We start from the raw sequence: 25,274 nt of genomic DNA, 5'->3' as shown, positions 1-25,274 counted from the left end.
TGTCGCTGTGTGTCTCTGTCTGTCGCTGTATGTCCGTGTGTCTGTCTGTCTGTCGCTGTGTGTCTGTCTGTCTGTCGCTGTGTGTCTGTGTGTCTGTCTTTGTGTCGCTGTGTGTCTGTCTGTCTGTCGCTGTGTGTCTGTGTGTCTGTCTGTCGCTGTGTGTCTCTGTCTGTCGCTGTGTGTCTGTGTGTCTGTCTGTCTGTCGCTGTGTGTCTGTGTGTCTGTCTGTCACTGTGTGTCTCTGTCTGTCAGTGTGTCTGTGTGTCTGTCTGTCTGTCGCTGTGTGTCTCTATCACTGTGTGTCTGTGTGTCTGTCTTTGTGTCGCTGTGTGTCTGTCTGTCTGTCGCTGTGTGTCTGTGTGTCTGTCGCTGTGTGTCTGTCTGTCTGTCGCTGTGTGTCTGTCTTTGTGTCGCTGTGTGTCTGTGTGTCTGTCGCTGTGTGTCTGTCTGTCTGTCGCTGTGTGTCTGTCTGTCTGTCGCTGTGTGTTGCTGTCGGGTCTGTGCACGGGGAGCGCTCGCGGCTCTCTCGCGCCATTCGCTCCGTGCGCACGCGTGCACGCCCGCCCCTCTGTTTGCGTTCGCGCGTACGCGCGTGTCTCTTTCTGCGGTCGCGCGCGCGCGTGTTTTGCGCGCGAGTCGCGGCGCATGCGCGGCGCCGTGCGCGTGCCCGCGGCGCTCCGGACGTGGCAGCGGCGGGAGCGATGCGGGCGGTGCCGCCGGGGCTGTGGCTGCTGCTGACGGCGGCGCTGGCGGCGGGCAGCGCCTCGGAACGCCCCCGGCTCCGCGAGACCGTGCTGCGGGACCTGGCCCGCGGCAAGGTGGAGGTGAGCGCGGGTGGGGACCGCGGTCCGCGCCGGGGGTGAACTGGTGCCTGACGGGGCGTCCTCTCCCGCAGACGTGCGGCGGGTGACGGCTGAACCGCCTCAGGGAGGTACGTACCGGGGCCAGGCCGGGCCGGGCCGGCAGTCGGGGCTTCCCGACGCTGAGCCGGGCCCGACCGGCCACTCTCCGCAGGTGAAGGCGTTCGTCACCCAGGACATCCCGTTGTAGTACCTGCCGGCAGCGGCTGCAGCGCTGGGGTCCGGACGGGACGGGACGGGACGGAATGGGATAGGATGCAAGGGAATGAAGTATGGGAGGGGATGGGCTGAGGGACAGGATGGGGTTTTGTGAGGAATGAAGGACAGGTTTTGGTGAGGAGTGGACAATGGGTAGTTGGGGAATGTGATAAAAGGACAGGATGGTATTACATGGGAAACAGGATGGGATGGTATGCAGTGAAGGATGGGATGACGGACAGAATAGATGGGATGGAAGGCAATAGGATATGAGAGAAGATGGGTTGGGATGGAGGATGGTACAGGATAGACAGGAATGGGATGTGATGGAGGACAGAAGGGGATGTGATGAAGGATGGGATGGGATAAGGGTTGCATGGGCCTGATCAGTGCTGCCCACTCCTTGACACATTGCCCAGCCATAACCTGGAGATGAAACACCTGCCTGGTGCTGACCCTGAGCTTGTGCTCCTCAGCCTCCGGTATGAGGAGCTGGAGGTGAGTGGGCAGTGCGGCACCGGCTGCCACAGGGCCTGGGGTGCTCGGTGCCCCACAGGTGCCAGGCTACAGCCCCTGTCTGGGTGCAGAGAATTCCCCTGAGCGACATGACCCAGGAGGAGATCAACCAGCTGGTGCAGGAGTTGGGCTTCTACCGCAAGGAGACGCCTGATGCCCCTGTGCCAGAGGAGTTCCAGTTTGCCCCTGCCAAGTCTCTGCCAATACTGCTGCCCCGCCAAGCACCCACTGCCGATGGCAAGACCCCACCCAAACGTGACAAGGAAGAACACCCAGACCTCTAGCAAGGAGACCCCTTTGGACAGGGTCCTGCAGCCAGTCCCCAGTGCAGGGAATGAGGGTGTTATGGCAGCTGGACATGGTGTCACAGGGTGGCAAAGGTTTTCCCCTCACTCTTGTTTGTGTGCTGGGTGATGCCCTCCTGTCCTTGGAGCCCATCATCCTTGGCCAGTCAGGAGGAGCAGCATTTCTTGCAGTCTCTTGCTGCTCCCAGCACTGGGCGCAGTATCCTGCCTGCATGGGACAGGATGAAACCCTTAGCAGAAAGCGCCAGGTGCTAAGGGTAGATGTGCTGAGTCCCAAAGGTGGGAGAGCTGTCCCAAGAAGGGGGCTTTACCCCCCAGCAGGGTTTATGTCATATCCAGCTCCTAGTAAAGCTTTTATTTGCAGTCATCTGCACTGTGTCATCTTTTCAGAGGGAGCTCAGTGGTGTGCATCCCAAACTGCTCTGTTCCAAGGACAGCTGGGTACCCCAGAGCTTCTCACAGAGGTAGGAGAGGATGGCACAGTCAGTCACTGCTGGTGAACCACATACCAACCTACTGACCAAGTGTGCTGTTCCTGTGCGACCCCTCCCCAGCATGATAGAGGGGTGAGGGTGGTGGGCACTGTGGCATGGGATGAGCTGTTCTCACAGGGTGCAGGGGGATGGGCACGAGCCTGTGAGTGAGTCCTGCAGTGTGGAACCAAAGCCCCATGGCTGCGCTGGCCCAGTGGGGACATCCGGCCCTCGGCTAGGGAAGGCAGTGGGGCACAGCTGCACTTGACCAGAGTCTTGCTGGCCACGTGGGATCCTTTCCTTGTGCCAAGCCTGGGGCAATAGGGGGCAGTGACCCCTGGTCAGGGTGGCTCAGCTATGGACATCACCAATGAGGTGAGGAGCCAGTGTCCCTCTGGACTGGGTAAGCAGTTGAGTTGCAGGTAGAGGGGCCTGCAGCAGCTGGACTGCCAGCGTTCCCCAAGCACTGTGGCGTGCAATATGCCACTGGCAGAAGGACCTGAGCCAGAGGCATTGCCCTAGATAAACCTTTATTATCTGGCTGGTGTTGGTACACGTGTCAGCGCGGGTGTAGAGATGTGACAGAGGGGCGAGCAGCGCTGAGCACATGGGTGGCCTGAGCTGGAGAGGAGAGTGGGGGCGGTTGTCCCAGCTTGCACCGTTCACCTTGCACACCCCTGGGACCCCTTGCTGCTCCCCCTCCCCAGCCCACAGGTGCCCCTAACGTGGAAGTGCCCCAGGTGCACGTGGAGGTGGGAAGCAAGGAGTTGGTACGGTTGTGGAGGTGTCCCCAAGGAGGTGACACCAAGCAGGGCCTGCAGTGGGCAGACAGGCTTCCTTGCAGGGGGCCAAGGGAACCACTGACAGGTGCTGCCTGCAGGATGTACCGTGACCCTGGCTGAACTGCACAGCCCTGCTCAGCCACGGACTCGTGAGGTGGCCCGAGTCTGAGGGCACAGCCGTGCCCGTGCCACCCCAGGGACACAGGGATGGTACCTGCAGGGCAAATAATTCCTGGAGAACAAATAACTTAAAAGGCTGGAGCATGGGGGGCAAGCCAAGGTGGGAGCATCCTCAGAAGCGCCCACCTGGCTCTACCCACAGGATCAGCCCACAGCTGGCCGAAGCAGAAGCAGCTCTGCCAAGGCAGAGGTGTGGGGGTGCCCTGGTGGAAGAGTTCTCCTTGTCCCCAGTGCCAGACCCATGGCCCCCCCCGACCCTCCCAGGCAAGTAGCTCCCTTGCCCGCAGGCAGCTCTGGGGTGAGGGCAGCAGTGGGGGTGGAAAGGGCAGGCTCTAGCACTCTTTCTGCCGCATGCGCAACTCGTGGCGACGCAGGTGGTTATAGAGGGACTGCACGTAGGTGAAGACGCACTTGGCGTCAGGCTTCTTCCCCATGATCATCATGTCTTCAACCTCCACCAGCGGCACGCAGTCCACCAGCGTCCTGCAGAGATGAAGCCTTCAGCATGGCCTCAAGCAGGCTGCCCCATGTGGGGGCTGGGATGGGCACCCCACACTGCCCAGGGCCTGCTGGTGTGGGCACTGCTGCCCTCAGACCTGCTGAGCTCCTTTCACACACCCCCCACCCCACCCTGGTACCACAGTCCATCTGCTCCTGACACTGGGAAAAGCATGTGCTATCTGCCCTGGGAGGTGCCTGCCCCAGGGCAGAGGTTGCCCAATTGTCTGCACCCCTGGCTCCCCAGATGCTCTCCGTCCCACTTCTTGGTGCTGGCAATCACCCCCTGCTAAAGCCGTGCCCACCCTCCTCCTGTTGCCCCTCCAGCTGATGCTGATGTCCTCTAGGGAGAGCCCAGGCTGGCTGCAGGTGTCTGCTGTGCCCTTGCCTCAAACCCTACCAAGTGGTTCAGGGAAAGCAGGGGGTGGGCCTTGGTTATGTGCTGCCCCTTACTCCTGCCTCAAGCCCCGGCCCTGCTCTTTTGCCTTCCCTAAGCCCTGCCAACCTGGCTCCCTTCCTTGCCCTGGACTGGAGCCCAGGGGCTACCTGCACCAGGCCCAGCACACCCTGCTGCTGGAGTGGGAACTGCCCTGCCTCAGCTCACTCAGCCCTGGCCTATCTCCTCTCCCTGTCCCACACAGTGCAGGGTCCCTGCAGAACCTGGCTCCAGGAGCTACCAGTCTTGTGGCGCCCTGGAAGATCAGCCGTGGTTGTGTCCCCATCCCCATAGTAGCCTTGGGGCTCTGCCGCTGCCCTTTTGGTGGGGTGGCCCACTCTGCCTTGCTACCCATCCAGTTCCCTGGGCTATGTTTCTGCCCAAGTTGGGGCTCCCTGGGCGCTTGAAGGGACTGACAACACGATTAGGAGTCATGATGACAACCAGGAAGGGCACGGAGGGGATCTGACCACCTCGTCCTCTCCTTTCTACAGGGAGAGAAGGGGTGGGGTGCACAGAAGCAACCCCACCACTGCTGCCAACCCTCCTGGCCCTGCCCAGGCCCCACAGCAGGCACTGTTTCCCCTTCAGGCTGCTGCTGCTGCTGGAGCAAGAGCTGCGTTGGCACTGGGGGCAGTGCTGGCACAAACTGGCAGCACCTGCTGCTGCCATGGCTGGTTCAGCTGCTTTGGCCTGGGCCGCTCGAGGTTCTGCCCCAAGGCTCTGGGTGCACAAGGAGGATCTCCCAAGGCAGGGCTCTGCCCCCAAAGACAGGGCACAAAAGGAGGGTCTGAACCCTATGCTTGCCACCCACCACAAAAACACCCTCAACCCCCAGGCCCTGAACCTCCCCTCTCCCCTCCTGCAGTAGCCCCACTGCACACAGTGGCCCCCCAGAAGGGCCCACCCTAAGGAGCGACCCCAGCCAGTGCCAGCCCCTGGGGGTTGGGGGGGCAGGGCCCAGGAGAGCCCCCCACCCTGGGTCCCATGGCCCCAGCCATTGCATTAGGTCTCTGCTGCCTGCTCAGTGGACTCCGAGCCCACAGCCTGGCTGGCACCAGCCCCACCTCCTGATTTGGCCACTGTGAGGATGGGGGGGACGATGCTTGGGGCCTTGGGAAAGCCCTTGCCACTGCCAGCCTGGCTCATGGGGTAGTGGTGGAGCAATGGCAGTGCACAGAGAGTGACTCTGCCCTTATAAAGCCATTGTTTGGGCCCTGGTGTGCCAGCACTGTGCAGAGCCAGGGGAGCCACAGCTCTAGCACCAACCAGGATGTCCTGAGACAGGCACAAACACTGCAGGACCTGAGCCTTGAGTCACACTTTCCAGGCTCCTGCTTCTGCCCATATATGAGCAGGCAGCCTCTTGGAGCTGGGCATGCACCCTGGGGCAGGGGAATGAGGCAGCAAGTGGAAGCAGTCATGCTGCAGCATCCTGAGGGCCACCCACACTCAGACAGCACCATTCAGAACACCTTGAGTGACATCCCCAGCAGCTGACCCCTGGGTCATGCTCAGCCATGGGGGCACGGCTCTGTTCTAACTACTGCCCTCCCCACAGCCGGAGAGCAAACAGCACTCCAGGGTAAAACAGTCCCCCCTGCCCAAACCCCCACAGGTGCTATTTCAGAAGGCTGGAGCCCAGCCAGCTGTCTCTGCCAATCTCCTGCTGGGCCCTGTCTGGCACCGCCAGGACTTGCCCCTCACCCATCAGCATCCCCCAGCCTCATCCACAGCCGAGGCAGTCAGTTCCCTGCCAAGCCCTGGTGGTGGTGGGCACATGGGCAGGTCCTTGGAGGGGAAGGTTCTCACCATCAGTCCTGGGGGGGCTGACAATGGGCTACGACTTTTTGGTTTTTACCAGCCCCTTCTGGACCAGGCAGCGATAGAATTCCTGAATGTATGTGTACACACACTTCCAATCTGGCTCGCGCATCCGGACCATGTCCTCCACGTCCAGCAACTGCGGACAGTCCGCGTGCTTCCTGGGTGCAGGGAGAGAGAGGGGCAAGCCAGTGACCGCAGCCCAGTCAGGGAGGGGAGGAAGAGAAAACAAGAGACACAGATCAGTGCAGTTCCCATCCCATTGGCAGCTGCTCCGCTCTGGCATGCTCTGGGGATGCATGATGCAGGGCAGGAGGGCTCCAGGCACCCCATGCCAAGGCCATTCAGTGATACTGGGCGGGGGCACAAGCAAGAGGGAGAGGGGCAGGTGAGTGGCGTGGAGAGGCGTGAAGTCCAGAGGGAAAGACAGACGGAAGAGGAGGAGGAGGAGGAGGAGGAGGAGGAGGAGGACGAGTGAGGTGTTCTGGCACGCCAGGTGCTCGGGGTGCGGGTTCCAGAGTGGAGCGGCGCTCTATACAGCTCCTGTATAGAACCGCTGGGAGGATGGCGGGGGGCAAGCCCAGCCCTCCTGCCCAGCTCCACTTGGAACCGCGCGGCACAGCCCTGGTGCAGGAAGCTCAGGAAAGGACGCTCACAAGAGCTGGAGGAGGAGGAAGGACGAGAGGCCACCTGGCTTCCAGGCCGGAGAGATCGATGGCTCTCTCAAGTCCGCGCACCAGTTTCCCAATTAAGGCAAAAAATCCATTAACAGGAGCGCCAAGAGCCAGGCCCACAGCCCCCTTCTCGCTCCACCAAACAGCACCATGGCACCCTGGGAGCTTGTGGGAGTCCCCATCTCACCCTGCCACCTTGGACATCAGCAGGATGGGACCCCCACCCCCAGCCCTGCCCCCTGGCAGGGTGCTGGAGGAGAAGAGTGGGTGGGTGGGAGAGAGACAGAAGGAAGGAGAGAGGGGCTGGCTGCCAGCCCTTCAGCTAGGTGCACTCCCATCTCTCAGCACCCAGGAAAACCAGAAGCAAAAGGGAAAAGGAAGAGACTGGAGAAGGTGCAATGGTGTTTGAGCCCCTACAACTGTGAAAGAAGGAACCTGGCACAGGCCAACCCTGCTCCCCCCACAGGCTGCAGTCCCACACCTGGTACCCCAGGATGGAAAGTACTGCCTGAAGCCAGATGGGCTCATGGGGCTGCTGCTCTGCCTTTGGGTGCTCTGCCCCACTTTCAGGAAACCAGACCCCCATACCCACCCTTGCCACACCAGACTGGGCTGCACTGGCCTCTTGTGACTCTGCCCATACCAGCTGCTGTTTGCCCCCACAGCACCTAACCTTGTTGCATTGCATGGGGGGAGTGACACCTACAGGCACCCACCTCCAGCACCATCAACTCCACATGTCCCCCCTCGCCCCAGCAGCGAGCCACCCCAAGCTGCTCCAAGCCATCCCAAGTCCATATGATGGCAAGAGAGGTACGTACTCTGCAGAAGAGAAGGCCACCTCGAAGTTTTGGCGGCGGTTCTGGGGCGTCAGCTTACTGTAGTCAAATGCATCAGGGAAGAAATTGTGGACCAAGGCACAGAAGGCCATGCCATCACTCCAGCTGGATGAGAAGTTCTGGATGTCCACGTGCTGAGAGAGCAACAAAGTTACCAAGGGACAGAGTGACTGGCTTTGGGACAGGAAGAGGAGGTGGCACCCACCTCATAGCCCCGGGTCTTGGCTCTGCACCAGTCCAGCAACATCTGCTTGATATTGTTGGCGTTAGGCACGCCAAAGCTGGAGGAGCGCTGCACAGTGGTCTGTGATGCTGCAGGGTTTGAACTGTGGCAGGAGACATGGGGTGTTATCCATAGCTGCAGGGTGTTGTTATTTGTGCAGCAGTTACTGCCCCGGCCAGCCTGCCCCAGGCCCAGCCTCACCTTCCACTCTCCTTCTGCAGCTTCTCCATCATGGCCTTGCGTGCCTGTGAGGCCGATGTCTTGGGCAGGCTCTGAGCCTTCATCAGTTCCTTCTTCTTCTCTGCCTGACGCCGCTCCAGTGCGGCCAGGCTGCTCTGCCGAGAAGCGCTCTCATCTTCACGGTCAAAAATGCTGGGAGAGAGACAGGCAATGCTAAAGGGGCTGTGGGCAGCCCAGAGGAGGGCAAGCAGTGGTCTCAGCCCATGGCCAGCCCTGGAACTCCAGAGACCTCCATGTCCCTGGGATACAAGAGAGGTGGCTTAAGGTCCTCAGCTGGCAGACCTATCTCCATGCCCAAGGAAGGACCCATGAGAACTTCTGAACACAGTGGATGTACCTCAGGGACCAGGAGGCTTTGGAGTCACATTTGCATGGGGACACTGTAAGCTGGGCAGAAGGTTTGTGCAAGCAGATAAGTGACAGGGATATGTGGGGCTCTCCCCACAGGCACTTCTGCTCACCTGCCTGTCTTTTTGGATGAGGAGCTGTAGGATGATTTAGTTTGAACAAAAGTGCTGTTGCCATCTGCAGAGAGAAAGGAAGGAAAGAAGCCCTGGGCAGGGGCTGAGGGCAGCTGTTCCAGGAAGGCAGGACTCTGCCTGCACCAGGGCACTGACAGCTCAGCAGCAGTGATGCCCCAGGGTTACACCCTGAGGATGCTATGGGGAAAGGGCAGGAAAAACTCTTACTGTCTGATCTCTTCACGTAACTTGACTCCATGGTTGTAGTACGGGACGTCTTGGTGCCATCACCTGCAGGGACAAAGCAACGGGAACTGCTGGGCTGGGAGGAGCAGCACCCACAGACACCTGCTGCTGCCAAGCATTCACATCCCCTCACTGCAACAGGGAGAAGTCCCAGGTGGTAGAGCCATGGGCATGGCAGGCAGAGGGAGGACAGAGGGCATGTGCCCCCCCAGGCAGAGAACAAAGTGCAAAGCAGCAGGGAGCTGGGGCATTCCTCAGCCCCTGCAGCCACTCAGTTTGAGGTATCCAGGGACTGGGAGAGCAGGGATATAGGAGACAAGACACAGGCCAAAGATGCAGATGAGGCCCTGCCATCCTGACAGGGTTGGGGATTCAGAGGAAAGTCACCAGAGCAAAACCCTTAATTATCCCCAGGCAGGCTCTGGGCAAGCCAGAGACTCAGCTCTGAAACACTGTCCTGCTCCCAGGACAGTCTAGCCAGACCCAGGACAGGCAGTGAATGGCAAAGTGTGGTGGCGGAACACTGGGAAGGATTCTGCAAGGCCCCCAAAGGGCTGGCACAGCCCCTCCTGGCCCAGCCCATACTAGACTGGATGAGACGCTCAGTCTTGGTGACGGTGCTGCGTGCCGAGCCATCGGCTGACTGAGTGCTCTGCGTGGTGGTGGTCTCTGTGGCATGGCCAGCCCTTCCTGTCACAGACTGGCTCCTAGCCTCCTGCAGCCGCTGGTCCCGCTCCTTCTCCCGCTGGTCTGCAAACATGAGTGGGAGATAGCATCAGCAGGGAAGTGGGGTGGTGGGCACGGTTCCTGCCACACCAGGAGTCCTGCAGCTGCTGCTGGCCCACAACTGGTTTGTGGGAAGGATAATGTCCTTTGCGTCGCAAAGCCAAGGGGGCAACAGAGAAACCAGCACACACTGGTTCCTACTGCTTCCCCCGTGGCTGGACAGCCACACTTCAGTGGTCTATACTGCCACCACCACCACCACTCTGACCCCAGCAGGGATCACCATCCCCAAGTACCTCGCTTGCGCTGGCGCAGCTCCCGCATGGCATTTCGAATCAGCCGTCGTTCCTCAAAGTCTGTTGTCCGATCCAACTGCAGGAGGGGGAAGTCATCATTAGTCTTCTGCCATCAGCTTGAGGTCCCTTTACCTTCTTGCAGGAGCCCAAACCAGAGAAAGAAGTACCATCTTATCCAGAACATCCTCATCCTCAATCTTGCTCAGCTCCTCAACATTCAGCTTGCTCCTTCTCTCCACCTCCCTCACTTGCACCTTCTCCATGCCATTGGGCAGCTCTGGTTCTCGCCTTGTTGCCTGCTGCTGCTCCACCACCTCTGGCTCCATCTGCAAGGACATCACCATGCAGCTGAGCCCCCTGCCAGCTTGGCCATGCCCCCACCTCTTCTCAGGGTCCAGGCCCTCATCACCCTGACACCCGCCCAGTGGTACAGGCAGTGAGAGCCCTAGAGAGGATGTGCCACATGGGGCCTGAGCGCTCTCAGCTGGTGGGTGCCACAAGCATCTGCAGCGCCCAAGGCAGGCAGGGGAACATGACAATCTGCAGCACCTCATGCCCCAGGAAGGCCCAGCAGTCCCTCTCTTCCTTCCAGTCTGGCTGCCATAATATCTCCAAATCCTTCCTGCTCCTTGGTAAGAGGTGGCTGGGTCCCCCAGCAGGCAGGAGTTGTGCACAGCTCTGGGCTGGGCAGTGGGCAAGGTGTTGGCAAGGCCAGTGTACACCATTAGCAGCACAGGGATTTCCATGGAATTAAGGGACTTAGTGTAGAGAAGAGCTTGTGCAGGAGGTCAAGAGCCTTCCTCTGCATCCCTGCCAGGATCTAGGCCAGTTCGGCCCCTGCCTGAGCACAGCCAGGACGCCAAGTCCCTTTCAGCACAACCCCCCAGCAATGCATAGCAGGCAGTGGGCCAGGCCCAGAATAGGGCACAGGGCACCAGAGATGACAGAGTGGGGCCAGAGCAGCCATGCACACACCTGGCCCCATCCTGCATCTTGCGACCTGGTAAACCGATCCGTGGCAAAGCCATCAGCCGGAGCTGACACTGGCCACATGTGCCCATGCCACCACCTGTGCCTGGTGCTGTGGTGGAGGCAAGACTGCTGCCTGGGGCCTCCCACCTGGCACACTGGGAATGCAAAACAGGTGGGTGTACAGTCCCGCCACAGTGAGCCCAAGGAGTGGCAGATCCCCATGGTGCCGTGTCCCCGTGCACGACTGCCACAGTCACGCCTTGTGTCAGGGCTACAGATACCCCCAAGAGCCCTGGGGGCTGGTGACCCCCTCCCTTCCCCCTGTCATGGGGCAGGGCTGCCCACACTCACGCTGCTGTTGCTTCGGGAGAGATGCAGGGTCGATTGCTGGCGCGTACTGGAGAAAGTGGGTGGATGGGCCACAGGGCCACTAGGCTCCTCAATGCCCTCAAAGTGAGCGCAAGGGTCCTGTGCTTCCAGAAAGAGGGTGCTGATGTCCTCCCCGGGGGGCATCTGCAGCCCTGGTGCCAGCAGATCGAGGCGGCGGCCCAGGCACCCCAGCTCTGCCCGTAACTCCAGGTGCTCCTGTTCCAATGTCTGCAGTGCCTGCGCCAGCGCCTTCACTCGCTGCAGAGCCTGCTCCAGTTGCCCCTCTGCTGCCCCCCGGAACGCCACCAGCTCCTGCCGCAGCTCCGCCAGCTCAGCCACCCCAGCCTGCGCCAGCCCCTCCAAGCTGAGCCCTGGCATGGTGGCGGTGCAGGCGCTGCAGCGAGCCTCGCTCAGCTGTCCTGCTGCCCTTTATAGGGGCCCAGGCACCCCCCCCCCGGCTGGAGGCTGGCCCTCTCCCTGCCTGAGGGCTATTCTGGTCCCAGCAGCCGGGGGTCCCGTGCAGGGGTGCTGAGCCAGGCGCCACACTTGGCAGCACATCCGGCTGTGGGACCAGGTGGCTCGGCAAGGGGAGCCCTGCAAGTGGCCCCCCCGCCCCTGGAGGCTTCCAGGGCCAGATACCAGCCTAGGGGCTGGTGGGGCCCAGCCCTGATCACGGCAGTGCTGGGTGAATGAAAAAGCCAACCACTGCTCTGTTCTTCTGTCCAAGCACCTTCCCACTCTGGGCCAGCATCACCCACAGTACAACATCTCCAGCCCCAGGCTGGCATTGGTGCAAGGGCCTTGATTTTAAGTCTTCATAGCTGCATGCTCCCCAGCGCCTGCCCCAGGGGGAGCAGGTCCCTGCACAGGTACAGGCAGCACCCCACCAACGAGGAGACATGCCACCATGGCTACTCCCCCCAGGTCCCTACAGCCTGCTGGTCCTCCAACCAAGCCCTACGTGGCAGGGCTGCCAGCACCACTGCCTCCTCCTCCTTGCTGCCCACCGGGAGCATACCTGAAGGCTGCATCTCCTGCCAGGCAGCTGATGGGTCTCAGGCCCCCCACTTCACCGGACAGACCCGCTAATACCTCAATGAGAGCTGACAAGTGCTCGGGCCAAGCATGCCCAAGCGCATTAGCACAGGGAAGTCACCCACTGCAGCCAGCTGCCCACAGGCAGGACCTGCTGGCAGGTGTGGGCAGCACCTGTGGGCACTGCCTGCCTCATGCTGGCAAGGGCTGGGCTGAGGATGGGCTGAAGCCAGTGGTACCACAGCCACCAGTATGCCCCAGGTCACGGCTGGTACCACAGCCACTGGCAGTGACACAGGCCACACACAGCGCTGTTCCTGCAGAGGCAGCCAGGCGTGCACAGCGCCATGAGTGAAACAGAGCCACGTTTGACATCCTGGCTCCTGCCAAGGCGGCACACGGGCGCCTTACATTACCCTAGATGGGCAGGAGCAGATTAAAGCACTTGAAGGGCTGTCTCCTGTGAGCACCCAGCCCCAGGATGGCCACAGCCTGCTCTCCCCGCAAAGACACAGCAGAGGGTTTGTTTTTTCAGGTTTTTTTTTTTTTCTCCAGTTGCACCCAAGAATCCCTCCTCAGCAGGCTGGGACTTTGGGCACTCTCCACTCAGGATGGCATTAGCAGAAACATGAAAGACCCCAACTCACAGCTCCAGGGTACTTTAGAGACCTTTGAGGAGTAGCCCCCCCTCCAAGGCAGGCTCCCCAGACACATGGCCAGGGTCCATCCCCACGAGGAACAGAGGGGTGGTTGGCAATGGGTTTTTCCCTGAGCTGCTGCCACCCTTAAAGGTATTTAAAACAAAGCGAGACCCACAAAAGATTCCTTGTCCCCCTCTGCCCACCTCCCCAAGTGTCCGAGTACATGGTGGCACAGTCCAGAGTGCAGGGGGCTCATCTGGGGCTGTGCAACCATGCACAAAGTCCAGGGTCTCTTGATTAAAACAAAACAAACAAAACAAAAACAAAAACAAAAGCACCCTGTCAAGCAAAAGCACCAACCAAAACCACACAGAGCCTCTGGAGCATGCTGCCTACACTAACTCCTTGGTCCTTGGTCTCCATCCCAAGCCCTGGAGCTGCCAGGCAATGGCCAGGTGGGGCACAGCCCCACAGGCCCCCGGGCACTCACCTTAGTGACATTGCTGCTGACACTGCTGATGTTGCAGATGCTGCTGATGCTGCTGGGGAGGGTGGTGACACGGATGGGGGTGTTCCGCAGATCTAGAGTCACCTCTGCAAGGGGAGCAAGAGGCATGTGGGGTCTGACCCAGCCCTCAGGCTCAGCCCCACAGCTGGGGCATGGCTGGGCTATCTGCCTGCCCCACACTTCCTGCCCTGGCAGTGAGCACTGAGCTCTGGCACAGGGAAAGGGCTTTGTGGGCAAGCAAGAGATGGGGCAATCAAGACCCCTCGCTGCTCTGGCTTATCATCTTCCCCAAGGAAGGGTGCTTTCTGCAGTGTTTCAGCTGGAGCCAAGGCCCCCCGGTGAGAGGGATGGCCACAGGAGCATCCTGAGCCAGCCACATCTGCAGGCAAGCAGGGGTGGGGCAGGGCTAGAACAGACACGGTGCAGCCGTGGGATGGGACACAGCAGGATCGCGTGGGCTCCCCTGAACCAGCAGGTCAGTGGGGAGAGGATGGGGCCAGGCTGCAGGGCCAGGGCAGGGACTGGGAAATGACCCCAAACATAAACACGGCAAGACAGTGGGGCTGGGGACAGGCTGCTGGGCCAGATGGTCTCCCTGAACTGAGATGCTCCAAGCATGATGAAAGTGCATGCCAAAGGATGAGGGCTACCAGGCATGCTTTGTTCTTCTGGCAGCACCCAAATGCCCCTGCTGTCGATCAGCACCCACCTGGCCTGGCTCAGCCAGCCCGCCTCCACCTGCCCATTTGTGCCCACCAAATGTCAGTGCCCGGCTGCCCACTGGCACCCACCTGCTCCACTGCCCAGCCGCACACATTGTCGTACTAGGAGCACACTCCTGTGCTGCTTAGAGCCTGATGGATGCCCATTCCCCTGCGGTGCCCACCTTCCTGAGAGATCCGCACCTTCCCCAGTCCCACCTCCCTGCATGACTCCCCCCCATGCCCATCACCCCTACAGCGTCAAGCCTCATGCCAGATGCCATCTGCCCACTGGAGCTGTCCTGCACACCCCGTACCCCACCAGTGCCCACCTGCCCGCTGGCTGCCGGGCGCGGCCGTGATGCGGGGCGCCAGGGGCTGCACGCGCCCATCCTTGATCTCGATGGTGAAGAAGGTCTTCATGGCGTCGAGGCGGGAGCCGGCGGGGCGCGGGGCCGGGCGCTGCTCTGCGCCGCCGCTGCCCCGCTCGTTTTGAGCGGGCGCCGGCGGGGCCGTGCGGGGCCCCCGCTGCCATTGGGCGGCCCCGGCCCCGGCCCCGGCCCGCCCCCCCGCGCCGCCCGCCCCCGCCGGCCCGAACCGCTGCGCGCGCTCCCGCACCGAGCCGGCGGCGGGGGAAGGCGGGGGAGCCGCGGGGCGCGGCGCTGCGGGGACGGGCGCGGGGTCACCGCACTGTGGCCGCCCGCGCGTGTCCCCGCCGGGGCTCGGCCCCGCACCGTGCGCGCAGCGCCCCGCGGTGCCCCCTGCGACTCACAGTGCCATACATCCCGGGCTGCCCCCTGCGATGCATGCCGGCCCCGCCCCGGGATGCCGCGCCGTGCACGCAGCCCCCCCAGGACACCCGCACAATGCCCCCGGGGTGCCTGACCATGCATGCGATCCCTCACGTGCTCACGGGAGGTACTGCCGTCCCCCAGAGATCCCAACACACAGCCAACATTTCCCAGCGTGGCCGTAGCCCCTCAAAGCCTCTGCTCCCTCCCCCCACTGGTGCCGGATGCTTGTGCACATGCATAGGAGGGAGGGAGGGAGGGAGGGAGGGATTCTGGGCAGGAAGCAAAAGGGCAGGTGGGCAGCCAGCAGCATCCTTCGGCATCCTGGCACTGCGGAGCTTCACACCTGCCCAGGCTCCACCAGGGACACTCCGCCACCGGGAAGCAGAGAAAGGAGGCAGCCACCACTAGGGATCTTACCCGTGGGGCCAGCCGGGCAAAGGGAAGAGGGCACCAGCTCCCACCGGTGAGTATTCAGGCGAGCCGGGGTCCCCATGATCTCCTGGGTGGGCACTGATTCTTGGAAAGAGACAGGCCAGGGAAGGAATGACACAAAGGGGGCAGAGGGTGAGCACGGCACAGGTGCTGCTGGCATCCTCCCACCCCAGCACAGCACCCTGCAGTCTCCCTCCCCATCACTCCACACTACCCAGAGCTTAGTGCTAAAATCCATCAGCACTTGTGGGCTGCCCTGCACCCCAGGCATGGGCTCTGTCCTGCAAAGCAAAACCACATTGCAGAGGGTAGGCTCTGTGCCCAGCAGCGCAGTGGTGGTTCCTGCGATCTGTGTTGAAAGGTTGGGATCACCCCTGTCCTCACCAGGCCCTGGCATACCATTGCCTCTGGAGAGACGTTGAAGGAGCCAGGTGGCTCAGCCTTCAAGGGTGCAGGCAGAGCTCTGCCCTTGGGCTGGAGTCACTGATGCCCATGGAGGGAGGGGGCTCAGCTTCTCCTCAGAATACATGTTTGAGCCCACTGTGAGGCAAGGTGGCGGGGGGGGGGTGGTCAGATCCTGCACACTTGCCTCTACCCCAGGGCTGTGCTGTGCTGCAACCCATCAACCCTAGCATGTTCCCAGGGCTTCTCCTTCCCAGGAGCCAGCAGCCTCCAGGGGCTCCTCAGAAGGACAGCAACCTCCCCCTGTCAGGGCAGCACCCCTGACCCTGGAAGCAGAGAGCTGCTTTTTGGTTTTTCCCCATTTCCTCTTGGCACAGCCATGGGGATGGTTTTCCCAGCAGTAGGAAGAGGGTAACTGCTGGCCACTGGAATCCCTCAGGGCTGTGGGGAGGCCCTGCAGGGTGCTGAGCCCAGGGTGGGGGTGGTCAGAGCCAGCCGTGCACAGCTCCCAGCCTTATTGGGACAAAGAATGCAAAAGGCCAGGGTTTGCTACGGGCACCGATTCCCTTTCATGGTCCTGCAGTAACCCGGCCAGAGTGGGAGCCCCAGTAAACAGCCCGCCTGGCACCCAGTTCCCTGGCTGGGCTGGGCATTGCCACCACTTGGCTAGGCAGCAGTTGGCCCCCAGCTAGGGGTGGCCTTTGGCCTGGCCAGTGTCCTGCACTCACATTCTTGGCCCAGCACACGTGGGCTGGAGTCATGTCCCCAGGGCTGCCTGGGATGTACATGCTGCAGGACAGGGGAGCGGGGGAGCCTTGGGATGGCACTGCCCAGCTGGCAGGGGGCCACAGCTCTCATGTCACCCCCTCAAGGCTACACTTACCCACTGATGGCCTCTCGTGTCTCCCACCTGGCCCCAGCACCTGGCAGTGTACCCCAACATGAAGCTGTGGGAGTAGAGGGGCAGAGCACTCAGCTGGGGGTTACATGCAGTCCACCCATCAAGCTGGCTTCACCCACAGACTGCCAGCCTTGGGCAAGGAGGAGCGGCAGCTGCCACCAGTTTTGCACCTGGCTGCCAGCACTGGGCTGGCCCGGGATGAGCTGCTCCCCTCCGGGGCTTTGTGCCACACTGGGCTCCGGGGTGGTGGCAGGGCTGCCCAGGCTCCCTTCCTTCCAGGCTGCCTGGGGCTGACCCTGCTGCAGGTCCTCACCACCATCCTCAGGCTCTGGACTGGGCTCTGGGGCTGGCTGCAGCTCCAGGAGCACGAGGGTCCCCGAAACCACAGCTGTGGGTGAGAAGAGACTTCACTCAGGTGGCCTGCAGCTGCCTGCAATGCATCCTGCAGCCCCTCCAGGCACCCGGCTGCCCTGCCCACCGTTGGGAGATAGTATGCCCTCCACCGTCCTGCAGCTGGCCAGGCACAGCTCTGGCCGCAGGCATGCAACCCAGACAGGATTTTGCCATGGACATTTGTGGGGACTCACCCTGAGCACTGGGTTTCTGGGGGTCTCCCGCTTGCTGGCTGCACAGCTCCTGCACCCCGGCTGGGACATGCTCCTGCTCCACCACATCCTCTTGCTTGCCGGCCTGGGGGAGTAGAACCAGCCTCACTCCAGTCTCTCACTGGGCCACCACGGCCCATTCCAGCCAGAGATGCATAGGCTGTGGACTCTTCCCATGCTATCCAGGTCCCTGCCTGCATGCTGCTGGGAATTGAAAAGCCAGTCCCTGCACAGGGGTTACAACAAAAGGCTCACAGGGGGACAAATGACCCCACACCCTGCTGCATCCTGTGGGCAGGGAGAGACAGTGTCTAGTGAAGGGGGACCCCAAACCTGCCCCATGCCTCCAGGCACTCCAGGGCTCCGTGATGCAGGGAACATCCAGTTTTACAATACCCTGTCCCTGTCCATAGCACCTCCAGCTTTGCTTGGCAAATGATGAAATATTCTGAACATAGGACCACACACAGGTGACAGATCTGTCTCTGACATAAGTCTGAGCAGGGCTAGGGTGTCCTGGTGTCAGCTAGGGAACAAGGTGCCAGTCCTGGCTGTGCCAGTGCCTCTAGAAGCACCATGACTCCAGGGCAGAGGGAGATGAAGAGGGGCCTGTACCCTGAGGGGGCACAGGAGAGCCAGTCCCCAAGCCTAGGAATGGAAATGGCCAGATCCAAATCAGCCAGATTGAGCAGAACAGCCCTCTCAGCTGCTCAGTGATGTTCCAGCCCAGCCAGGGCTTGGGGGCAGCATGCCAGCACATCCAGACGAGGAGGCAGACAGTGCTGAAAGCTGGCACAAGGCTACATGCCTTTGGCAGTCTCCTGCTACAGCCCTGGGGCAGGCGGAGGAAGAAGCAGGGCTGGACCGAGGCAGATGGAGAACCCACGCCTTCTTACCTGTCTGCGGGTGTACCCATTGCTTCTCCTTTTCCCACCCTCGCCCTCAAAGGGCAACCCCACAGGGTTGGATGCAGAGATCTCCTACCACCAGTCTCTGCAGTGGCATCCCTGCTGCACTGAAAACCCCAGTTTGTGCTCATTCCTTGCAGCTCTGCCTACCAGTTTATCCCTCCCTCATCCAGAAAGCTCCTAGCAGCAGCCTCAGTCCAGAATGAGCCCTGGCCCCTCGAAGGCTAGCAGGAACAGCCATCATGAGAAGGGGGACAGGGAATCGAGGTTTCTACCCACGCAGGGGAACTGCTGCAGGAGAGATGAATAGCTGTTGCCTCCAAAGAGCCCCATCCCCAAGAACTGGAGCAGAGATGGGTGCACCACACGCACCAAGGGGCTCCCAGATCCCCATGGTACCCTGGCCTGAAGACCCAGCCCCAGCTCACCACTGCTGGGGCCATGCTGGCACAGCCCAGCTGTGTTTCCCCTGTCTCCAAAGACCCTAGCCCTACCTGTCTCAATCCCTTCGGGCAGGCAACCACAGCTTGCCCAGGGCTCTGTGCTCCAGACAGGCTGGCATAGGAATCCCAGTAAAAGGTGAAATCTTGAACAGTCCCACCCCCTGCAGTACTCTACACACTCACCGCTGAGCCTTTGGGCTGCTGGGCAGGGGCCTCCTTCACAGCCTCCCCGTACCCACTCTCTTCTGGCCCAGCCAGTGCTGGGTCTGCATCGTCCTGCTGGCTGCTCTCCCCACTCTTGTCTGTGCCTGGAGGCTTGGTGCTGCCCTCACCACAGCTTTCTTCACTCCCAGTAAGGGCTGGTGTTTCGGCATTGTCCCTCTGGAAAACTTTCATTTCCCCAGGCACAGTGGGGGGCTTGCTGCCATCCCTTCGGCTACTCTGCACATTCCCAGCCAGGGTCGCAGCTGGGTGGAAGCAAAGATGGTGGTCAGGAAGGAGCTGTCCACATCTCACACTTTCCAGGGCTTCCCCCCCAGAACATGGGAATGGTGCCTCACCTTCAATCTCCTCAGCCCGCAGCTTTCGGATGGCAGCTCGGATCAGCTTGCGCTCCTCATACTCACCTGCTGCCCGCAGCTGCAAGAGGCAAGGACTCAGGAAAGCCCCAGCACAGGGTGACCCATGGTCAGCCCCAGCACAAATTCCAGCCCAGCAAACAGTCTGCCCCGGCACACGGTAGCTCACCAGTTTTGTCAGTTCCTCCACGCTGGTGATGGCTTCGAGCTGCTCAGACAAGGCAGCCAGGGCTTCCTGCTGCTCCTCTTCCAGGCGCCGGGACCTGAGCAGGGTGAGAGGGGTGGCCATCTGGAAGCTGCCGCGGGCACTTGCGAGCAAAGTCCCCTTGTGGGCAGCTGGCAGATCCAGGCAACAGGCCCCACCATGCGCCAAGCTGCTCTGTGCCACGCTGCTCCCACCCTCACGTTCACTCAAATCTGTCCCAGCCATAGTGGGGCTAGGTACCGCAGCCCCCCACGTCCCAGGGCACAGGCAGGGAATGACCCCAGCTCATAACAGGACTCACTGTGGCCAATTCTCCTTGTTGTCATGTCGGTGGCTGCTGCGTTCTGGGCGGAAGCGCTTGGATGCCAACATCTCCTCATCCCGCTCCAGCTCCTGCCGCTGCAGCTCCCGGATAGCCGAGCGGATGCGGCGCCGCTCAGCCAGGTCCAGTGTGGCCTCCAGCTGGGTGCATGGGGCAGGGCTCAGCACTGGCTATGGCCACTGAGTCCCCATCTCGGCCCTGGTGCTGCCCTCTCCCACATTGCCACGAGCTGCCCATGGTCTGGACAAAGGCGCTGTCTGTGTGTGGCACCCACGCGCCCAGTGCAAGCTGCCCGGCACTGCCAGGCCCTGCAGGAAGTGGGCACGGCCCCCCCCGGGACAGGATGCTGGAACCAGCCATAGTGAGGAGGGGCTGTCATGGTGACACCGAGACCTCTGGGCACGTAAAGGTCAAAGAGATAAGCGTGGGAAATGAACACCCACCAGGGGTCCTGCTGCCTGCAAGGGTTGGTGCCCTGCAGCTCTGCCCCTCCCAGTACCACCAGCTCTGGAGTCCTCCTACCCACGCCAGCCCCTCCAGCAGTGAAGGGACAGGAGAGCCCATTCTCTTCTCATCCCATGTTCCCCAGGAGGTGCTGGTTGAAAGGACCCCAGCATCCCACCAAGGAGTCATCTTGTCTACCCTGCAGCCCTCCCCACCCTCATTCACTGCTAGCAGATGGCAGGTGGCTCTTGGAACCAAATCCATCAGTGGGATCTGTCCTAAAATCCAAGTCCAACCCTTTATGTGTGGGAAGCATAGCCACAACTTCCCCACAAATGCCCCTCTCTCATCTCACAGGCACTCCAAGTGCTCCTCAACCCACCCAAGGCCAGCACCTGGCATGGCCATGCAGATCTGGTCCCCCTCTTCCAGATCAGGTCAGCCCCACTACCAGCTCCAGTTTTTCCAGAGTGCTATGAACACACTTCCTGATGTTCAATGGGCAGAAGGCAGCCAGATCTGCAGTGAAAGGCCAGTCAGGCCAGGCTTGGCCCCACTATCCTCACACTGTCCTGCTGTAGGACATCAACACTGCCCTGACATCAAGAACCCGGGAGGTGATTTCCCATGGAGCTTGTTAAAAATAAACCCAGTGACCAACAGCAGCTGCTGTCAGCATCAAGCCCCATCATGCTGGGAGAAGCCATGGCTGTGCCACAGGACAAGCGCATCAGTCCCTTCCCTTCCTATCCCACGGGCCACTCCACCGGCCACCCATGCAGGCTGCAGCAGGGATCCAGGGTTAGTCCCTTGACTGGACCTGAATTGAGCCATACCGGGGACCCCACACCACTACCTGTATGCAGACTTCTCTGCAGAGAAGCTATCTCTCCGAGAGAAGCTATCGCCCTTTGCCCTCTCTGCTTGGAGTTTGGTGATATGGGAGGCTATTCCCATCTTAGTGAAGCCAGCAAGCACAGAGCAGGCACAGAGATGCCATGTGCCATCAGCAGCAGCCAAAACTGTTGTCCTCCAACCCTTGCCAGCCACAAAGCCTAATAGGGAGCATTATTCTTCCCCAACTGGGAAGATACTGGTGGCCAGGACTACCAAACCCTAGGGCAAACCAACTCTAAAAACACACATAACCTTTGGGTGAGCTGCCTGGAGCCAGGGTGCTCTTTCCTTCCCACCCCAGCAGCCCCCACCACGCCAGCAGGCAGTACCATCCCTTCCAGCAGCCTGGCTAGACCTGAGGCCTGAAGCCCACTCTGGGCTTTTATCCAGAGCAGGCACCTCTGCCACCACAAGGCCAAGGAAGCGGCTGGGAAGAGCAGGAGCCACGGCACTGCCAGAGCCGTGGAGAGTGTTGGAGAGAAAACCAGTGCCTCCATCCTCACGGGCCTCTCGTTTCCCTCTGCCCTAGATGGCTGCTGGCATCCCAAGGATGCCACTGCAGTGGGGACAACTACCATCAGGACAAAGGCATGGTCCAGCAGCAATGGTGGCCAGCCAGGAAGCCTGGCTCCCTGCAAACAGGGCAGCAGGGAAGTGGTGGAATTTGGTTCAGCTCAAAATGAGGGGCTGGAGGCAGAGCTTTGTGGTAAGGACAGTTTTCCCTGCAGCCATTCAAAGGCTTTGAGGACAGGAAAACAGTCCTCAACTGCATATTGGGTGGCCAAGACCTTGGCCCTTCCCTAAATAAGCTACTGGTAGTGAGTGGCTTGGCCCCAGCAGCTGGGTTAGGGTAGTGGGGAAGAGAGGAGAAAGGGTGTGTGCACAGCAGCTGCAAAAGTCATGAGTGCCAGGAAAGGAGGACACAATGGGACACCAGCCCTGTAGACCCTGGTGCAGAAAACATGCTGGCACCAGTGTGTGTGCTATGTGGCACCCACCTGCCAGCTCTGGGGTCTGCCCAACCCAGGAGGCTCCAGCTGGGACCTGACATGCACCCAGGTCCTGGAAGGCTTCGCCCCACAGGAGAAATGGCAGGGCAGAAGAAAATGCCTTATTCCAAGCCTACGTCAGCAGGGAGCTGGGATGAGGCAAATGAGCAGCTTTGGAAGCTCCGTAGCCAGTAGCAGGGGAAAGCACGACGGAAATCACAACAGCTGCGAAGAACCAAGGGGCCCAACCCTGCCAGCACAGGAAGGCTCAGGGATCGGCATATGCTGGGGCCCCATGGGCCCTGCCCAGCTGCCAGCAAATTAATGGTTCCAAGCAAACACCCTCCTTGGCACACAGAGTGCCTTTGTGAAAGAGCACTGGCACAGCACCCATGGGCTGCTTCCCCACTGGTGCCCAACACAGCAGTGCTCAGAGCCCTGGTGCAGTGGGCAGCTCCTTCAGGAGGGCTGCAATTAGCCTGGCATCCACTGGCTCTTTGGAGTGCTGCAGCACACAGCAATTTGGAGGCTGGAGCCTGGCCACAGGGAAACCACTTTGGGACATCAGATGAGCCTGGCTTGAGCACCTCCTACAGCCCAAAGCTTCACTGTCACCTTTGGAAAGAGCCATGGGGAGCATGGCTGCCCCTCGGGCAGAGGAAAGCAGGAAGGATGCTGGATGACAGGGATATGGCAGGGATGCAGTGCTTCTCAGGGCCACTGAAGATTTACCAAAGGCTACTGGGTATAAGAAGAAGGGGATCTCATGGCAGCAACTTTCCTAGCTCAAGCCTGCTGTGCCTCCGTCTCCAAAGGTATTTATATCCTCCTTAGTTAACCAGAATAAGAGCTGGAGGGGCTGGGAGAGGGAAGCATTCCCCAGCCCAAAGCTGTCAGACCTCAGCCTGGAGCTCAGTACAGCTGTGAGCACTCAAACAATCACTTGCTTCCGAACATCCACCTAAGGGCCACCCTGCAGTACTACCCACCCCATCCCCCACAACTCCCTCCTCCAGCTTCTCCAAGCCCTTGGTCATCTTTATGCTGCACCATTGGTACACCACAACTGGCCTCCCTGGGACTGGGATACCAGTGGGCAGCTGGGGAGGGAATCATACGGATGCCTTTGGCAGGAGCTGCAGGGCAGAGGCTTCCTGGCAGCTCCCAGCGCAGCCAGCACAGGAGTGAGGGGGCTGCAGGGACCTCCTCAAGTCCCCCAGCCTCCTTCTTTCAGTTTCCCTGGGGACATCAGATGCTGCTGCCCAGGTGTCACTTGATAGAAACAAGGAGAAGCAAGGCAGAGTGGAGAGCTGGGGAGAGCAGAGAAGAAGGGAGGAAGCAGTGGGAGAGGCAGTTTTCCCTTATATGGACTAATCCTCTTCCAGCTGAGTGGAGCCAAAAACCTAACCAGAAGAAAAATAATTCCCTCCCTGTCTCACGCCAGCTCAGATGAGGCTTTCCCCAGCCTGTGCCACACAGCACAGGGAAATGTGGGTCACAAGCACAGTGCTCTGGGGAGGCGAAGCCTCAGCATGTCAATGAAAAAGCATCCATAGAAGCAGTGCGTGCTGCAGGATGAGACCCACCTCCCTGGGCTGGCCAGACACCAGGAACCCACTGCTCTTGGGGCTCCATCTCAGATCAGAGACCTCAGCTGGAACATGGCAGAGCTGGAGCACTGGCAAGATGGGAAGATACCCTGACCACCCATCCCCATGCCTCTGGATGGATGGTCCACCGGCCCCGACATCACCCCACGAGAAGCAAGTGGGCTCCTCAGCTCGAACCACGGGCAGGTCTGCGTGTCATCTCTCAGAGCTGGCTGAGAGCTGCAGGACAGAAAGCTCAGCCAGGGGCAGCCCTCGTGCGGACCCAACTGCACAGCCCTTACTTCCCGCCGGCATCCTGACTCTTTCCTGTTCCAGCAGACCTGCCTTCCCGGCTGACTCAGCTTCCTGCTGTGACTATTCCCCACCGCTGGCCCGGGCCACGCTGGCTCAACCCCCGGGACAGCCAGCACAGCCCTAGCCCCGGGCCGGGGGTCCCCGGGGTTGCCCAAAGCCGGGTACTTGTAGGGGCTTCCCGGGACACCACACCCGGCTGAGTATCCTGAGCCCGTCTTCGGAACGGAGGCCCCCGCCCTGCAGAGCCCACCGGCCGCGGCAGCCCTCGCTCGTGGGGCAGGGCTCCGGCGGTGCCCCAGAAGCCGCCGCGCAGGAGGGGATGGGATGCAAAGCCATTCAGGCAGAGCCCGGGAAGTGCGCCTGGCACCGCGCCAGCGCCCGGCAGCGCGGGAGCCCGCAAGAGGAGAGCGGGGAGCAGGGAACTGTGCCAGCATCGGGGAACGATTCCCCGGGATCCGCCGGCCGAGAAGATGGAGCCGGGACAGGCGGTACGGCCAGGCGCGGTCGCGAGCAAAGGGCCAAAAGCGGCCAGAGCCCTCGGAATCACCAGGGCTCGTGCTGGAGCTCACCCCGGCCCAGAGCCCGACCCGGCCAGTGCGGGTCCCTCCAGGTGCTGCCGCCTGGCACCAGCGCTGGGTCTCCAGCGCAACATCCGCTCCCAGACATAGCTCCAGAATCCCTCGGCCGAGCAACAGACCCGAGGCCCGCCCGGTCCCATTCTGCCCGCGCCTGGGACAGCAGCCCCCGGCCCGCGGGGGTTCAAGGGACCTCCAGGCACGGTCCAGCCCCGGAACCGCCGCGGGCGCGCACCGTACCCCGAGACCCGGAGCAGCCTGGGGACTCACCAGCTTCCGCAGCGCTCCCTCGTCCATCCCGAGGAGACTCTCCTGAGACATCCTGCCCGCTGGGCCCGCGCTGCTGCGGCCGGGACCCGGTGGCGGCCGAGACAACAAAGCGCGGCCGGGGCGGCGCGGCCCTGCGCTGGGCTCGACCGCGCTCCCGCCCTGCCCCGCCCCGCTCCCCCCCTTCCCCGGCTCCGCTCCGCTCCCGTTCGTGCTCCCAATAGCGCCGCAGGGCCACCGCTTCCACCGCCCCGCCGCTTCCCATCGCCCCGCCTCGCCTCGCCGCCGCCAGCCCGGCCCGGCGCCGCCCCGCCGGACCTGCGAGTCCTGTATCCTGGTGCCCAGCCCTGTCCCGGCACCGTGCACCAGCAGCCGTGCCGTGCCGTGCCGTGCCGTGCCGTGCCGTGCCGTGCCGCGCCGCTCCGGACTGACTCCCGTCCCGGACCCCACGCCGGTGCCGGTGTGGCGGAACTCGGGCCTGGCCCCCTTGGGGTAGCACCCCAGGGTGTATCGCTGCCCGCAGTGTCCCCGAGCCCAGCCGAGCCGCGGGGACTCCCCACCCGCAGGAGCTGCTGCGCCCCTCGGGATGCGGGGCTCAGAGCCAC

The 25,274-nt window shown here is 61.5% G+C and overlaps 2 protein-coding genes across 5 annotated transcripts; one reads left to right on the top strand and one right to left on the bottom strand.

Moving 5' to 3' along the window:
• Window positions 1-637: 637 nt before the first annotated feature.
• SELENOM (selenoprotein M) lies at window positions 638-2,246 on the top strand. Its single transcript, XM_038152553.1, has 5 exons — window positions 638-824; window positions 896-931; window positions 1,015-1,049; window positions 1,478-1,556; window positions 1,646-2,246. Exons 1-5 carry the CDS (start codon window positions 702-704, stop codon window positions 1,856-1,858), a joined length of 486 nt encoding a protein of 161 aa, XP_038008481.1. The 5' UTR covers window positions 638-701; the 3' UTR covers window positions 1,859-2,246.
• Window positions 2,247-2,865: 619 nt separating this feature from the next.
• SMTN (smoothelin) lies at window positions 2,866-24,833 on the bottom strand. Of its 4 annotated transcripts, XM_038152550.1 has the most exons (22): window positions 24,673-24,833; window positions 19,573-19,733; window positions 19,236-19,329; window positions 19,049-19,127; window positions 18,672-18,955; window positions 17,120-17,222; window positions 16,703-16,920; window positions 16,515-16,578; window positions 15,215-15,313; window positions 14,336-14,665; window positions 13,285-13,388; window positions 11,101-11,217; window positions 9,945-10,103; window positions 9,778-9,853; window positions 9,341-9,505; window positions 8,738-8,800; window positions 8,510-8,573; window positions 8,010-8,180; window positions 7,791-7,911; window positions 7,568-7,719; window positions 6,061-6,233; window positions 2,866-3,797 (listed from the first exon to the last, which is right to left on the bottom strand). In XM_038152550.1, the coding sequence occupies exons 1-21, from the start codon at window positions 24,721-24,723 to the stop codon at window positions 6,089-6,091; spliced, it is 2,820 nt and encodes a 939-aa protein (XP_038008478.1). In that variant the 5' UTR covers window positions 24,724-24,833; the 3' UTR covers window positions 2,866-3,797; window positions 6,061-6,088. The 4 variants fall into 4 exon arrangements, with proteins under 4 accessions (XP_038008478.1, XP_038008477.1, XP_038008479.1 ...); XM_038152549.1 differs by lacking the exon at window positions 6,061-6,233; XM_038152551.1 differs by lacking the exons at window positions 6,061-6,233; window positions 11,101-11,217.
• Window positions 24,834-25,274: the final 441 nt, after the last annotated feature.

Source organism: Motacilla alba, chromosome 15, assembly GCF_015832195.1.
Source record: "Motacilla alba alba isolate MOTALB_02 chromosome 15, Motacilla_alba_V1.0_pri, whole genome shotgun sequence".
In the NCBI taxonomy this organism is placed as follows: Eukaryota; Metazoa; Chordata; class Aves; order Passeriformes; family Motacillidae; genus Motacilla; species Motacilla alba.
Note: the sequence above shows the minus strand (reverse complement) of the source record. Positions and strands in the feature narration are given on the sequence as shown.

Excerpts from the sequence above, each read along its gene's own strand:
- SMTN (XM_038152549.1), bottom strand. The coding sequence starts at position 24,723 with ATGTCTCAGGAGAGTCTCCTCGGGATGGACGAGGGAGCGCTGCGGAAG. Across the intron at positions 18,956-19,048 it reads GCGGGCTGAGGAGATTGAAG|CTGCGACCCTGGCTGGGAAT; the intron begins GTGAGGCACCAT and ends GCTTCCACCCAG. Across the intron at positions 11,218-13,284 it reads TCAGCAGCAATGTCACTAAG|GACCCTTGCGCTCACTTTGA; the intron begins GTGAGTGCCCGG and ends CTGGAAGCACAG.